Source organism: Macrobrachium rosenbergii, chromosome 13 (genome assembly GCF_040412425.1).
Source record: "Macrobrachium rosenbergii isolate ZJJX-2024 chromosome 13, ASM4041242v1, whole genome shotgun sequence".
Lineage (NCBI taxonomy): Eukaryota > Metazoa > Arthropoda > Malacostraca > Decapoda > Palaemonidae > Macrobrachium > Macrobrachium rosenbergii.
The window spans coordinates 22,850,210-22,866,936 of record NC_089753.1 but is presented as its reverse complement, the minus strand read 5'-3'; the positions used below and the strand labels follow the sequence as shown (position 1 = coordinate 22,866,936).

General features: G+C 38.3%; 1 protein-coding gene across 3 annotated transcripts; it reads right to left on the bottom strand.

Moving 5' to 3' along the window:
• Positions 1-1,128: 1,128 nt before the first annotated feature.
• Positions 1,129-16,354, bottom strand: LOC136845008 (uncharacterized). 3 transcript variants are annotated; one of them, XR_010855037.1, is made up of 4 exons: positions 15,447-15,744; positions 9,576-9,740; positions 8,719-8,763; positions 1,129-1,659 (listed from the first exon to the last, which is right to left on the bottom strand). XR_010855037.1 is itself a non-coding variant. In XM_067114669.1 (4 exons), the coding sequence occupies exons 1-4, from the start codon at positions 15,859-15,861 to the stop codon at positions 1,231-1,233; spliced, it is 615 nt and encodes a 204-aa protein (XP_066970770.1). In that variant the 5' UTR covers positions 15,862-16,354; the 3' UTR covers positions 1,129-1,230. The 3 variants fall into 3 exon arrangements, 2 of the variants coding, with proteins under 2 accessions (XP_066970770.1, XP_066970769.1); XM_067114669.1 differs by lacking the exon at positions 15,447-15,744 and adding an exon at positions 15,859-16,354 and having other exon boundaries at positions 9,576-9,713; XM_067114668.1 differs by lacking the exon at positions 15,447-15,744 and adding an exon at positions 15,859-16,335.
• Positions 16,355-16,727: the final 373 nt, after the last annotated feature.

Genomic DNA, 16,727 nt, shown 5'->3' with positions numbered 1-16,727 from the left:
GTTTTAAGTTAATATTATTTGGTGTACACAAATTAGTGTAGACGAAAAAAACAAGTAAATTATTACCATAACTGGCAAGCAACTAATTGTCTATTTTGGTGGCATTTTGTTTACATTTCTTTCATCTGGGAACGTAGTCAGTGCTAACGACTCGCTCGGACTACCGTTGCTTACGTCACAATACGTCGAACAGGCCTTGTCTCTCGGTGGTCTTGGTCAAACCCGGGCACACCCAGAGCATGTGGTCGTTTAGGCAGGATCTGCAGACTGTGTGTGTGGTATGATAACTACCAGTCTGGTGGCCACCAAGAAGAATTGGAAGAAGAAAGCTCTATGTAGCATAATAAATATTGCTGTGTGTGTGAAAAAGAAAAAGAAGAACATGCAAAAAGACAAATGGTGCAAAGATTGGTTAATTAAAAGAAGAAAATTAGGAAGTCATGCGACTATATTGCGTGAGTTAGAAACTGGAAATAGAAACGACTTCATCAGCTATATGAGGATGGACCCGAATACATTCCATACTCTTCTAGACAAAGTGACCTCCTTTATAAGCAAGCAGGATACCAATATGAGGGCTGGTATACCTGCAAAAGGTCGTCTAGAGGCTACCCTCATATTTCTTTCAACTAGATGTAGCTATATGTCTCTGCAGTATACCACAAGAATATCCAAGCAGAGCTTATCAGACATAACACCCGAAACGTGTCAAGCAATATATCAAGTGCTACCTGAAGAATACTTGCACGTGAGACAAACTTTGTGGTCTGAAGGCCTAAGTAATATTTTAGTGTACTGTACATAATCTTGGCACAGTCCTCCTTTGTATTACTTATATACATAATCATTTATGCATTACATATTTAGTAATCATCATAGTATATATAGACACTAACTTTAAGATTACTGGCTTAAACCAAAACACAATGCTAATGTTTCGTAATGTCGTATATTAAACAACCCACCGTATTTTATCACTGACTCGGTGCGACAGAGGGTACGGGCTAGTCTGGTGCACTTGGTCTGTATAGCTATCAGCTGTTACCAGCAACCATCCAATAAGACCACTGGTTTATGCGTACTCATTAATTGTTCACACGATGGTGGAGAAGGATATATTAAACACCGTTTTACTTATTTATGCGTTTGTTATTGCAATAGAAACTAATAAGTAGACACCAATGCATAAATTTGTAACAGTGAACAGTCATTATGCTAATCAGTAAGAATTCATTCAATAATTTTATAAGACGATGAAAGTTTTCCCATTTTACCAAGAAAAAGAATATCACTGATTAGCTTCTGTGCATATGTTTTGTTTTCATCAGACATCTGGCTCAGATCATTCTCTACAACATTAGCAAAATCTGTTTCTGTATTCCTTTCTTCATCGGATGATGACAGCTCCCGAACTTGGCGCAGTGCTCTACGTAGAGCATTGTCAGTTTCATCACAAACCCTTTTCTTTCCCCTCTTCTTACTCCTTGCAGACTGAGTTGGACGGGGATCAGGAACATGCCGATTCGATGTGCCAGGAGCTTCATGGGCAGACAGAAATGCAGGAATGGTGTCTTTTTGAAAGGCTACAGCAGGGGTGCCAGACGTTACAACGGAGTCTGCTGTAGCTGCATGTCTCTGCAGTTCCGGGTCATTGTAAACCTGTTACAAACAAGATGAGGGTTAAAAACAAAATAAACACACACGAAAAAAAGACAAGGATGCTGTGAGATTATATGATAAAATATAAAGGAGAAATATAAAAATGGGAAAAAATAAAAACACAGAAATAATAAAATTGAGAAAAAAAAAATATTCTTCATGATAATAGTACACATAATAGATTTTGTACTTCCTGATAGAACAGGCGATTACTGTCCATTTCATAATTTCTACTTAATAGTGATTGATATGAAGAAAATTTATTATACTTTGACAGGACAGAAATACTTCATGTAAAGCTAGCATTTTCCAGTAGCTTTAACAAACCACCCATCCTCTATCTCTCTTATTGCCAAACCAGTAGGATGCTATTACTTGCAAATAAAATATGTAAGAGTGTAAGATTTTTGTTTGTTGTTGTTGCAGCAAGATGCTGTATTATCATGTAGTACAGCCAGCGTCTCCATGTAGAAGGTATGTGCTGGTAGTTTGAATTGATAATTTGATTGACAGAAACTAACAAATATTTAGTTTTTCTTTGTACAAAAAATTTTAAAGTAACGTACAACCGTCCCATTGATAATGCTGTCAAAGCCATTCCTCTGTTCGAATATAATATTTCAAGCACTTAACATTATGATAATCTACGTCCCAAAATGTTTGTAGGTTATCAGTCCTCACATCTAATATTCTAAAGGAGTAAATACTTCAGATATAAACTACTGAATTTTGTAAAATGCATATATATTTATTTTCTGTCTTTCTCTCTTCATATATATATATATATATATATATATATATATATATATATATATATATATATATATATATATATATATGAAGAGAGAAAAGACAGAGGGATAATGTATATATTTTATATATATATATATATATATATATATATATGAAGAGAAGAAAGAGACAGAGGGATAATGTATATGCATTTTATTAAGAATTCAGTAGTTTATATTATATATATATATATATATATATATATATATATATATATATATATATAATATATGTATATATATATACATCATGTATATAATATATATATATATATATATATATATATATATATATATATATATATCTATATACTGTATATATATATTGTTAAAGGGATATACATTCCTCCAAATTCAGCCTATCTAGCTAACTTTATTCAGCGAACTTTATTCTCCGTTAGCGTATATCTGGCGCCAATATGGCGGAACGCAGCTGTTTTTCACTCATAGGGACAGAGAACGGGGCTTTCCCCAGCCTACAGAAATGCCCACGCCGGGAAGACAATGAGCCTCCCCTGAAAAACCCCTGCTGCCAGAACACACACTTGTTTCCACCTCCCCCCCTCACGAATTGTACGATAAGAACAATACTCCCAAACCTCTTCCCATTCTTTGCGATGGGAGGCCTGTAGGGATTAGGGAAGGGCAGAAGGGCATTTAAGGCTGGGGAACAGGTAGATTTACTTCTATAGGTATATTAACATAAGTGTGCTTTTCCCATACCCTCCTTGCTGGCTTTCTTGGCTGCTTGCAGGTACAGCTGGCACCCCCCCAACACGAATGCAATCAGCTGTTCAAAAAGGACAAGAGAGAACTCCCTGACTTCATCTGGAGCGGCAGCTCCACAATTCTTCCACCCCCGCTGGTGATGACGAGCGTCGATGAACAGCCAATTCGATTGTGGGTGCCTATAACAGTTCGAACAGGTTCGTACATTGCAGTAGTCATTTAGCCAGCCCTGTCCCTTGTTCTACCCTCCTTAATTTCCCCTTTATCCTTAACCTATTCCTCCACGAAAATCTTCTCTTATCCAAATCTTGCCTGTATCCCTTGCCTTGCCATTCACGCATCTTGAATTTGAGTAACGATCCTGATAAACCATCATTTATCCCTCCACCAGTGCAATCTGTAGGGCTATTCTAGCAGTTAATTTAAAAATTAACCAAGCAGTAGTTAACTTTTGGGCACGTGCAGTTCACGTTCCATTGTTACGCACCACGACGCAGATCCTATTCACAGGCTTTCATCAAAAGCACCTTCCAGGATAATTTATGTGCTGTGTTTAAGAAAGTGTTGTGTAATCTGCAGGAAGATTCCATTTCCATTAGTGTGAGAAGGCTAACCAATGCAAACTGTCTATTTCAGGACGATACACGTGGTAATGCAGTCGCAAAATTCCATGCTTCCATACCCACCTGCCACCGCATTGCCTGGTCGTAGTCAGAGAAGTTCCCGTTTGCCAACCATTTGTATGATAATTCCTCCATCCTGGAACCCCATCATAGACATTATTATTCTACGAATCAGGGCAGATTGAAAGTGATCATTATCATTGACTGATTATTGCAGATTGGCTGTTTTATCCACTTATTTTGCCAATCCATGTCATTATTGTTACTGTGCCCTATCATGAATCTGTCCTCAGTGATTATGTCGTCGTATGGTGTCTAACTGTTAATTTATTAATGTTAATTCGTTAAGTTTCTCTGAATAAAACCCCTGTAAATTGGCAAAGAATTCTAAATTCTTAATATGGCGACCTTCCACCTTAAATTATAATTCCAGAAAATTTGGAGGTAAGTCTTCATTAACTCCTTTGTTTACGACTGGACTCCTTGGTCTCGTGGCATCATCAATTATCATTTTGTGCGTAAATTCTCATCAAAAACCGAGTCCAGTACGTAACAATAATATATAAATATATATATATATATATATATATATATATATATATATATATATATATATATATATATATATATATATATATATATATATATATTATCTAATATATATATATATATATATATATATATATATATATATATATATCTAATATATATATATATATATATATATATATATATATATATATATATATATATATATATATATATATATATATATATATATATTATCTATATATTCATGATGTTGCCTTGTAATATGTATATCCTCGTATAGTTCGATATATTTACTCCTCTATATATCATGTGTTATGTGTAATAATAATAATTGTTTGAATATCGCATTTAGTGTAGTGTCATATCTCAAAAGAATTAGTGATTTAGATAACTTAACAGCGTAATTTAGAATTAATATCTTCCTTGATAATAGCATAGTAGCGGGAGAGAGAAATTCGAGTTTTAGACCAGATGTGCCATCTGTCACCAGTTAAGATAAAGCGCTGACAGGTCAGAATAACAATTGCTGATCTGTTCTGGCAACCAACTCGGATTTTTTGTTTTGTTTTTAAAACATGCCAGTCATAATTAGCTAGTTTTGATCGTGTTAAGATTTGTGTAAAGCTTTGTCCCATACGAGAAGAAGACGAATGATTTAGAAAAATTACATACATGGCTCTGATCACGTATGCCCTTTTGAGAGTAAGAGCACATGTCTTGATCAATTACAGCATGTTTTGTAAGATTGCAGTTCAAAACTATTTGCTTCCTTCAAGAACTTCCTCTTGTATCTCGTTCCCAAAATGCCTAAATGACGTTGTAAAGTCCCTGCTCAACGCGTTCTCTGTAGAGAACATCCCATTTTGTGCGGTGCCTTCCCATGACCTAAGGTCGAGTGGAAGATATATTTATCATCACTTATAAATTATTTATTTGTTGTCTTTCCAGGCGATCATTTATCATGTACAAGGAACAAGTTGTTTATTTCATATGTCAGACATTGTTAATCACTATGTTCTCTGTATGAACCTGTCCTGTTTTTATGGAACTAGTTGGCCTCAGGTCACCTGTAAATCTTTGTACCAGCATTCTCTGCGCAAAACGCGGTTGTCTGCATCCTTCTTTATAAGCAGCTGTTTTTTATCAATAAATCAGCAGTACTTGTCTCTCTGCTCATTATTTCGCACCTCTCTCACAACGTCATCTGTTTCATTTTCTACTGGAATCCTCAGATGTACTCATTCTGATTTCAGAGACCGTTCATATTGGTCCCCCCCCCAACTCTCTCTCTCTTATTAACGTAAAGTATTGGTGTGGTCGCAAGTATTAATCTTAGCTTTTGAGATCTGACTTTAGAAAAGTGATTTGGTAACGGCACCCAAATAAAAAGTGTGTTTTGTGAATCTAAAGCAGCTGCAAGTGAGTTTACAAAGGTTTTCACAAGCTTCTGTAAGGTAAAGTGAATTTTACTTATTATTACTATGGTATAATAAGGTGTGTTAAAAGAATTTTTGCCGAAGTGAAATTATTTTTGATGTTTGTTACCGATACACATACTCTATCACCATTTAGGAAGGAAAGTGCATCAAAGCACCGTAATGTTGGAGTGTATACATCCTCGCTAGCAGCCCTGACTTTTGTGACTTCTGTATTTTACGCATCTCTCGTCTATGTTCATTGTGGAGTACGCCTATTTTCTTTTTTATTTTGGCTGCTGTAACAGATGCACCAATTTTCTTCATATCGTCTGACATGGAACTGTGGGCTGCTGCTAGTTTGTCTCTGTCTTTGTATATGTTCAGTTTTACATTCTAAAGGCAAAGGTGTTCCCGATAAAGTTCTATTAAATGTAGAACATGAGGTCTCAACCACTAATCCATAGCGGAAGCAGAGACAGACATGTCTGTCAAACACTAGAGTGAACAATGACAACCTCTGCCCCTTGCCTCATAGGAAGCCTCGTGTGTCTGGCAGTGACGTCATATTACCAGCCACGGGCAGTGTCTGGTGCTTTCGCAAAACAACCAACACAGGAACTTTGCCCGTGTTTTAGTGGGCACAAGTGGTAAACTTGTTAACGGGCAAACTGCTCGCTTTTGCACACGGGCAATGCTTGATTGTCTGAACTGGCCTTAATATGACGTCATGGGGCTCCGCCCATCCACCAGGTAGGCAGTACAACACTAACAGGTGAATGGATAACTTACACAGTCTAGGCTTCAACAAATTCGATAATACCAGCAGGATGTGGAATTGTCCCTGTGGTTGCAAGACTGCATTTGTGCTATGGCTTGCCACTTTGTATACGAGCAACAAGACCTTTGGCAAGATTTACTATAGCATGAATTGGTAATTATTTCTGTAGTGGGTAATAGTTACTTGGCCAGCCCAGAAGTGTGGGCAGGAACTGTTAGACAATCCCTTCATTATAAGGATGAGTACTGGAAGTCGCACGAAATCCATGAGAGCGTGTAACCGGTCATCCCTGACATTGCTAGCAATGATGAGGACGGGAATGATGACCTCTTCCTCGAGAGTGACGACAATTGTGTGGTGTTAGACGTTTATTTGTACATCTAAAAGATATTTATTAAAACAATGATTATAACAATATATGTTCCTCATTCAAACTGATTTCAATATGTTTTGCTTTCCATGCATATTAATATGAATCGTGGTACATTGATTGGCATTAAGTAGGTAAATAATAGCTTTTCCTCAGAATCTTGACTCCTACCATTACCTTTTATTTGCAGCAAGCGTACGAGTGCTGTGTAGGGTGCTGTTTGATATAAATGAATAAAAAAAACAAAGAAAAATAGCAATCGGTTACATTAACTGAAATAAAACAATGGCGTTGACCTTTTCACCTCTAACAGTTGAGAGAAATAAGGTATCATTGCTTTTCTTTTGAATTCTACTTCTAGTGATCGCTTTTGACTTCCTGCAAATAGTGTCGAAACCTGAGATAAAACAAAATGGATTGTCTTTGTGTATTCCCGCCCTGAATAGATGTAGATCTAACAAATAAGCTATTGACTGGCTCATTATGTGGATGAATTACATACATTGAATTATTTGTAAAGGAGAAACAATACGAATGTCAAGAAAATGGAAGAATTCCAAGCCTCCCGACAGCTGCTGTGGAAGTTTAAACGAAACCTCCACAAAATAATAATAATAATAATATAATAATAATAATAATAATATTAATAATAATAATAATTATAAAGTTATTGCAAATGATAATGCGGTCAAGAGGACGATGACAAATCCTGCTCGCCACCATTGATATCGCTGAAGCCTAGAATGGGCACTAATATCAGTCAGTGAATATGTCATTGGCAAGTGGGCAGTGCAACAGTGAATAGATGTTTTCCTCATATGTGAACTTCTCTTCACTGTGGGTGGAGCCTCATGGCGTCATAGGTTAACGTCACTATTGTGTTCAAAACTCTAACCTGTGATTTTGATGGCTCTGGCATAGGAAACACACTTTTACTCTGATAAGTACTACCAGAACTATTGAACTTAGGTACTAAATAATATTTGTAAAAATTAAGTAGTTATAAAATATACCCTTGCCAACTGTCACCTTTATCTGATGCTTTGATAAAAAGGTGTAGCCGAAAAACCATGTTTCATCGGCTTTAAATCCCTTAGTGTTTCCATTCTCTTTTATATACTCACTCTTCCACTCACTCTCAACTTGCTCCCATTGCAAACACTTTCAAAACTCTCACTAATGCCTACAGTTTCTCTTCACTATCCACAGTAAGTGGCGTATACCTGCAAGCATAAGCAATTCACAGCTCATTATCTTATCATACAACTCGCGTATATCTACTGCCCTTACTTAAGGGTCTTGGCAGCGCCCCTTGGCCCCCCTAGCTGCAACCTCTTTCATTCCTTTTACTGTACCTCTGTTCATATTCTCTTTCTTCCATCTGACTCTCCACCCTCTCTGACAATTATTTAATCCTGTTACACCTTTCAGACCTCCTCATTGTCAATTTCCCTTTCACGGAGGAATGACCTCAAAGGTCCTAGTGCTTGGCCTTTGGCCTAAATTCTGTATTCTATTTTATAGCTACCACCCTGTTCTGTGATGATGTCTCATGTCACTCAGTCCACAATGCTAGCAAACAGTCAAGGAGACAGAATGTACCCTTGTCTCAGACCCACTTTTACACCATGCAACCTCCTCAACAAGGCATGCCTGGCCTGTTTCCTTTTTTTTCCACATTTACAAACTCTTCTTTGATTTTTCTTCTTTCATTCTGCAAGCACTATTGTCAGTAAGTGATTCCAAGCAGAGCTTCCAGAATCCTGAATGAATTCGAAATGTTGAGGCAAAGGTTTACCTGGACAGTTGTCCCCCTGGGAGAGCAGTTGTAGCCTATGGAGTTCTGTGAAAGAAAAAAGTGTAATTATTAAATGCAGACCTTAGATACAGCAAGCCGTGTACATTTATTCAACCCGCCAAAGTCGACTAAATACCAGGTACATCACTGCAAATGGCAATTGAGCCTCAATGGATTTTTCCCTACCTTCTCAGAACATAACTTTGGTTAAGGACCCCATCTCACCAAAGAGGAGACCCCAGAATCGATCCCACAGGGAAACAGCACTGAGACTGGTTTCTGAACAATCATTTGTGCCCTTGTTGACTTCAGTTTTGAATCCTGTACCCGTTGGTTTGTTGAAATTGGCAGGACGCAGCCAGAGTAGAACAGGGTATGGGGCTAACAACCACATTGCAAAAAAAAAAAAAAAAAGGCTGAGAACTGTGGAGCCACTATTTAGGCACTTCCTGAAAAAATTCATTTTTTTTTTTTTTTTTTTGTTTTTTTTTTTGGATCTTTTACTACCCCAAGGGTTTTAACCCAGTATGCATCCACCCTTGCGGCATGTTCAGTACAAGCCTGTTTGGGATTACCTTGAAAATATAAACAAAAGACCGTAAATATTATAAAGGTAATGACCCCCGAGAAATATTATTCCTAGATATCCACCCCTGAAAACCCTTGGGGATCACTATCTAGGAAAGATCCCCTTTTTTTATGGGGCATCAAAAGAAATCCATTTCTCTTTGCTGAAGTACCATTTATTGTGACAAACATCTAAGGACTTGGAGTGCCCGTCAAGAAGGGGATTTCATGAATCACATTAGACCTAAAAATCCCAAATCTCGCATAACCACAGGAGGAATATTCCCTACCTCTGAATGGACCTTGGATCTAAGATGCGCCTTCACAGTGTCTTTACTAATGAGAGTTGTGTCACAGGTGTTGCAGTAAAAGGTCGAGTCCCTTTGCTCCTCCACGATGCCTGCTCTTATCGCGCAATGCAGCACCACCTGCGGGGTAAATCTTCCTCTGTACGCCTGAAAACATGGACGAGAGGTCATGCCACATTATAATGGGTAGAGGGCCAGACATACAAGAATTCTGAAAACATAGAAGAAAGCGGCAGAGCAGAAGGCTTGATAAAGGTGAAAGAGCTAAGAAAAAGATGGATGGTTAATGAGAATACAAGAGAAACCAATAGAGTAAGAGTGGTTCAGTATAAGCGGTCAAGGAAAGCTTACGAGGCTTAAAATAGGATCGTTCTTAACTCTTGGGGTCTTTGTCTTGTTATCGCATTTTGACGTTGTCTTCTGTGACTGCAAGTCTTGTCAAAACGGGAAATGCTATTGGCCTGAGCCGTGTGGTCATAGTGTATACGCATATAGGCTATACGAGTGTCATCACATCCCTTCGAATCCTGTAACTTGAGCAAAGAGTTAAATGCTGTAGTACAGCATGCAGCAAAAGTTGTGTGACCCGGTTTCAGTGATTTTTGTTTGAAAGTCACTAACTGGCAACTCTTACCTTCTTCACACTTCTGATGAGGTTAGTTGCAATGGCAAAAATTGTTGCAACTTCGCTCAATAAAAGATACAGTTCACTGAGCATGGTTTTAAAGTATTAATGCTATATTTTTTTATCAAAATATCAGCTAAATCATTATAAAAACATTAACAAAGCAATTTTTAATTATGGTAAATATGAAAAGGCATAAATACTTAATGAATTTGACTTTTTTGCTGCCATAGTAATGTACTCAATGTAATGAACATATAGGAGATTTAGTTGTGGGCGTGGTCTAACCAGATGTCAACTGTCAGTGCCAGTTAAATGGCTCAGTTTGCCTCCCGTCGCCTTACCAGTAGGTCAAGTGCAATTCACGCTTCTCGATTGTATCGTTCTTATGAAGCCTATAGTCCTATGAAGAAAATAATGACGGAAGTATATCGCACCAAGACTGTGGAGGAATTCCACAAATCCTGCTTTATAGTCTTATAGACACCCTTTTTAAATTTACAAAGATTTAACGCAACTATATATTGTTACTATCTGAAATATAGCCTAGTATGTTATAAAGCCAATAGCATAGGCCTAGACTCCAGAGCCATATTATTATTATTATTATTATTATTATTATTATTATTATTATTAATACGTTGTTGTTGTCATTCTGCAGAATCAGCACACAATAGTTGTGGCTGATAATGTCCGACCTGATTAAGTCTTCCATTCCTAAAGTAAAAGTAAAATAATATAAAGGTAGAATTAATTGTATTTCTAATAGCGAGGATTATTCTCCACCTCGTTTTTTTATTTATTTATTTATTATTATTTTTCTTCAAACTGAAGAAACTCCTCGGGAGACTAGACCTATGTAGCCTTGGCCATAGCCTAAGCTATGTTTTGTAAGAATTTATTGCAAGTATCGAAATCATGATGCTGACTAACATTTGCTTATACACAAAACTATACTAGTGAAAAGAAGTAATGACTTTGAATTGATATCCCAAATGCATTATCATCATTAGACTTTGCTCTGCTTAACTTTTTTCTTTTTCACTCCATCACGATGTCCTCTTTTCACAGTTTCACTGTATCCAGACTGATGGTTCCACAACTCATGGGAGTCATGGTGAACCAAGGGAGTCATGCTACAGTAACGTATTTAGTTTTCATTCAGAAAAATTATTGTAGCATGAAATATTTTTTGTTTTCCACGATCCAATATATTTCAATGATAAGATTCCACATAAGTGACCAACTTTTCCTCATTCATACACATGTTTACAAAGTAAAATATAAGATTTAATACTAAGTGGCAATTGAGAACAATGCTTGTCCAGTACAAAATAAAAAAAGTTGCAAGACTTTTGCTGCATACTGTACAAACTTCAAAATGTGTGATTGGTCCCCTGACCAGAAATTAACCAAGTGTATGTGTGTGCGCAGTAAGTTGAAACGTTTCTCCCTTCATAAATCTGTAACATGACATACTGGGATCTTGGTGCCTACAAATATGCGAGTGTGATTCTCTGCAGCCATCTGAGTTTTTAAAGATCCTTTTTGACTACTAGCAGAATATTTAGTTTGTGACGATGAGATGGCACCTCAGACTCTTCTAAACAACTGCAAGATGAATTACTGGCTAGTCTCAAAAAAAAAAAAACTGAAAGGAAATAAACTGACAACTCAGAATTAACGGGTGATCAAAGGTTCACTGGACGGTACTACTTCTTGTGCTAGACCAAGACCAATACATTAAGGTGTAAGGACTGGGGTATGACATACTGGCTGGGTGATTACTGGTTTATTGGTAGTTCCTTACTGAGATTAATGTACAGAATCTTCGAAGATGTTATTGACGCATGCGAGCGGTAAGGTAGCATCTACGTACAGACAGGTAAAACACAGACAAAAGCTTCAGGCATCTGTGTTTGTCGGCAGACAAACAGATGGCGATATTGAGACACATAATAAACGTACGGTGCTAAAACATACATCAATGGAAAGGCCAGGAAATTCTACGTATGGCTTATTGCATGAGATTAGAGACAGATTAATAAATACAATGCAGTAGCATAACATATGTGAAATGGAGAGATGTTTGGCGTCTTCACAAACAGAAACATACATACAGTTTGATACAGAAGATTCGCTGGAACATTATGAGTACATGATTAGAATACATGGCAATGCAAGTAGTGGTGATTGTACATACATCATGACAACAATGGTTAGGGAGAAACAGACGGAAATATTTGTTGTTGAAAACGTTCCATTACAAAGAAAACGAGATGCTGTTGTTTTTTGTCTTGGCACTCCGATGGATGATGATTGACAAACACACGAACACACATGTGTTTGGAAGAGACAGCGTCGGGCCCTTACAAATATTGTAAGAGCTCGTCGCCCCAATGCTGTCTCTTCCAAACAACCGCACCGCACCCTCCGCCTGAGAAGTAGTCTCTGAATCCAATCAGATGTTACCCATGTCTTGGGGGAGAGTATTTGTAAGGGCCCGACGCTGTCTCTTCCAAACACGTGTGTGTTCGTGTGTTCGTCAGTCGTCATCCATCGGAGTGGCCAAGACAAAACAACAGCATCTCGTTTTCTTTCTCTAATGGAACGCGATTTCAACCATACAATATTTCCGTCTGTTTCTCCATAACCATTGTTGTCTTGATGTATGTACAATCACCACTACTTGCATTGCCATGCAAGCATTCTAATCATGTACTCATATTGTTCCAGTGAATATTCTGTATCAAACTGTATGTATGTTTCTGTTTGTGAAGACGCCAAACGTCTCTCCATTTCACATATGTTATGCTACTTTATTCAAAATCCAGGCAGTTTATATAGCGGCAGACTGGCGCCGTGCCGCGAAAGACAATGAGATCGTGAGTGACCTCAGGTCGATAATAATTAACAATAATATACAGCGAGCGAGTACACTTGACAATATAAAAACAGACAGAACTCAAATATGGATATAATCTTGATGCCTGTGAACGAAGAAATACAATGTGCACAATTGACAACAGGTGAACAAATATATACATAGTTTAAATGATTGAATTCGTGCGACGGGCACATTAGGCGTGACCAATTGTATAGGCGAAGAAAATGGGACGCCACCACAGAAAACTTGCTCAGCGGAGACTTAGCGAATGACGCGTTCAGTGGAGACTTCGCAGACGGCTCTGTAGGTGACTTTACAAATAAAATGAAATGCTGTTATTTTGTCTTTGCCACTCCGATGGATGACAATTGACGAACACATGAATACACACGTTTGGAAGAGACAGCGTCGGGCCCTTACAAAGGTAAAAATGCTGTATATTTCCCCTCTCGGGACATTGACACCTAATGCTAACCTGCAGCTGATTTATATAATAATGAACAACATAAACCAACCTCCGGAACTTGCTGAGTATAATAAAGAACACAACGAAACCTTTAGGGAACGCTGAGGAACCTTCTGGTGGAACGCACGAACGACTGGATACTTCGGGTCTGCACCGGAACAGGAAACAAAAATATATCACCATAACAGATCAGAAAACGAACAGTAGGATCGTAAGTGTATGAGAAAGAGAGAGAGAGAGCGTTGTGTGAATGACAGCAACAAACATATATTACTTAGCACAACCCAGTCATATGCCGGACGGTGAAATTACACATCCTTTTTTTTAAACAAAACCTCTCAAGAACTAATGGACGGAATTTGATTGAAATCTGCTGAATTTTCACTGGGTATCTCACTCAAAATGAAGTTGTTTGTTAGTGAAATATTTAGGTAATGGAGGGATGGGCAAAGCGAAAGAAAAGTCTCAAAGAATGGGGCTGCACCCTAGAGGATTTGTGAGGAAACTGGGGGTTTCAGGAGGAATTAGAAGTTTCTCCCGCCAATGGAGGGCGTGTGGGAGTATTTTATATGCGATCCTCACAGGTTAGACCATCATCTTTCCAACTGTTGCACCTGTCTGTTTGCGTTGGAATGGTTCATAACCCTTCCGTCAACCATACAATTTCTGTTAACCTGCTTTAACTTTGTTCTGTATAATTAATTTAGGCTTTCTTTAAAGGGGGTCTTTGCCCTGGCATTTCTGGTAATGCAACTCTGTAAGGAAGCCTACTAAGCTAGGTTAAAAATATGGTTTCAGTTACTGTAAAACCTAAAATTTGTTTTTTTTTGTTCTAGAAATGGGGTCCAGGGGGGTAATGCAGCCTCTGCCAGGTAAGGAGGCCTACTAGGTTAGGTTAGGTTGGGTGGGTTTGGTTATTATCATAACCTGCGTTTTACTCTTTCTATAAACACCCTCATTTAATTATCGCTCTTGTAAGCGTTACCGCTCAGAAAGTTTCCTACTTTCCTTCGCAGATTCTTATACAAACCCCTTTCCCTCATTTCCACTTTGACGTCATTTACCCCCAACCCCCCTTCTCTCAACCCACCACTAGCTTTACTCCGATGTAGGCCCGCATTTTAATAGTTTGAATAACTGGGTATTTCGTTTCAGTATGCTGGCTGATTCCTTGGCATAAACTTTATGCTCTTTGAGCCTATAACACGCCACTCTTTGCCCGTTACCTGCGAGAACTGTTATGTCAGTTGCCGGGATATTAACTTATATTATTACGGCAATTACGAGATGTTAATTCAGCTGCATCAAGATCACGGGCTTTAAAAAAAAAAAAAGAATTTTAGCCCCCGGTGCGGTAGTGAGTGCCGGCTGGACATACAGCAAAAAGCATTCTCCTCCCGAATTGTTTTTTTTTTTTTACCAGATTATTTTATGAGTTTGTAACTCTGCGAACCGATTGGTGCCTTGGAAATTGGTTTTGCCTATACTTTTATGGCTGCTGGTAAAGGAGATGACTTTTTGTTTTTTGCCGCCTGTTATTCTTCCTAATGTGTTCTACCTCCCCCCCTGTTTCCTCGATACCACTACGTTTTGCCTCTGTGCAGAACCTTTTACCTCCCCCCACTGCCGCTTCTCACTTTCCCCCGCATTTGTTGGGGGGGGTACACTTCCCAAGTACACTTCCACAATGGAAACATGTCCGCTTTGTTTGTGTGCGTTCTCCCCACCCAAAACCCCAAATTCCCACAGTCTCTCTTTACTGTTGGGTAGAGTTAGGGGGCAAATAACACTTGGCCGACAACAAACAAGTGTGTCTCCTTTTATGTGTCTAAATTTTTTATATGAAACTTATATTTTTACAGTTCCATTTCTCACAGGTGCTCAAAGAAGAAATCTTCCTTCGCATGTGGAACCCTGAACCGCTGAAGTTTTCAAAGAGCAAAGTGTAGTGGTAAACTCATTTAGTCACACACAACAAGGAGACTTGAGATATAAAATCACTGGGAAGTTTAAGAAAAGGAGGCTATGAACAGATAAGGGCAAGTTAACGCCCAATCTCTGTCGCACCTGCTGATAACATCCAAAACGATGATAAAAGTGAAGACAATACTTGTAAACCATGTTGATAACAAACACACTATATACAACTTGCAACCTAGTTGCTATCACATCTGCACATCGCAAAAGAATGAAGATGGTGCCATTTATCGCACAGTGGAGTATATTACAACTTATACTAACTAACTGAACACACAGACACGTCCTTATCAGTGACACTACACCCTACCATTAGATTTTAGGAGCAGAGTGGGTATGCGTCACTGAGGGCAGTATCACTGACACTGGTGGTCTAGCAGCTCTAGCTACCAGCTAGACTGAACGGAAGAACGATCTACCGGAACGCGCAAGCCCACCATACGCTGACTTTTCCTGCGTCGAACAAGTATTGGTCGTATGATTTAACTCTTCTTCTTCTTCTTCTTCGTCTAAAGTCTAAATTATTTTTGTTTCCGACTTCTGTTCTTTTTGCAGTAAGTCAGACAGAATTGGGGCTCTGTACACAAGTATCCAATGCGTCAATGGCCTATGTTGCACCACTGTTGGCAATAGTGTCAATTTTTTTTTTTTTTTTTTTCCAATTCACTCAGTTCACTTCTTCACCTCCTGTTCCCTTCCTTTTGTACCTTCTCTTGCGTCATTCATCACTTCTGACAGTTATAGTTTCTCTCTCTCTCTCTCTCTCTCTCTCTCAAGTGTCACTGATATCCGCCCTCCTTATCATAGTTCTTAACCAACTTTGATACGAGAGAGAGAGAGTTTGGGAGTGTAAGGTGTCAAAGAAACGAGCAGGTAAAAGTTACTGCTACTTTATTACAGATCCAGGCAGCTTATATTGCGGCCGACTGACGCCGAACGCGAGACAATGGAATTGACTGTGACCTGAGGTCGAAACAATAAACAATAATATGCAGTGAACGAGTACAAATTACAATACAAAACATACAGAGCTACAATATGGATACAGTCTTGATGCCTGTGAATGAAGAAACATGTGATACACAATGTGTGACATTTGTATAAATACGCATAAAAGTAAAAATGATTAAAAATGCGTGACCTGGCACGTTTTAGGCGTGACTAATTGAGCTTGAAGAA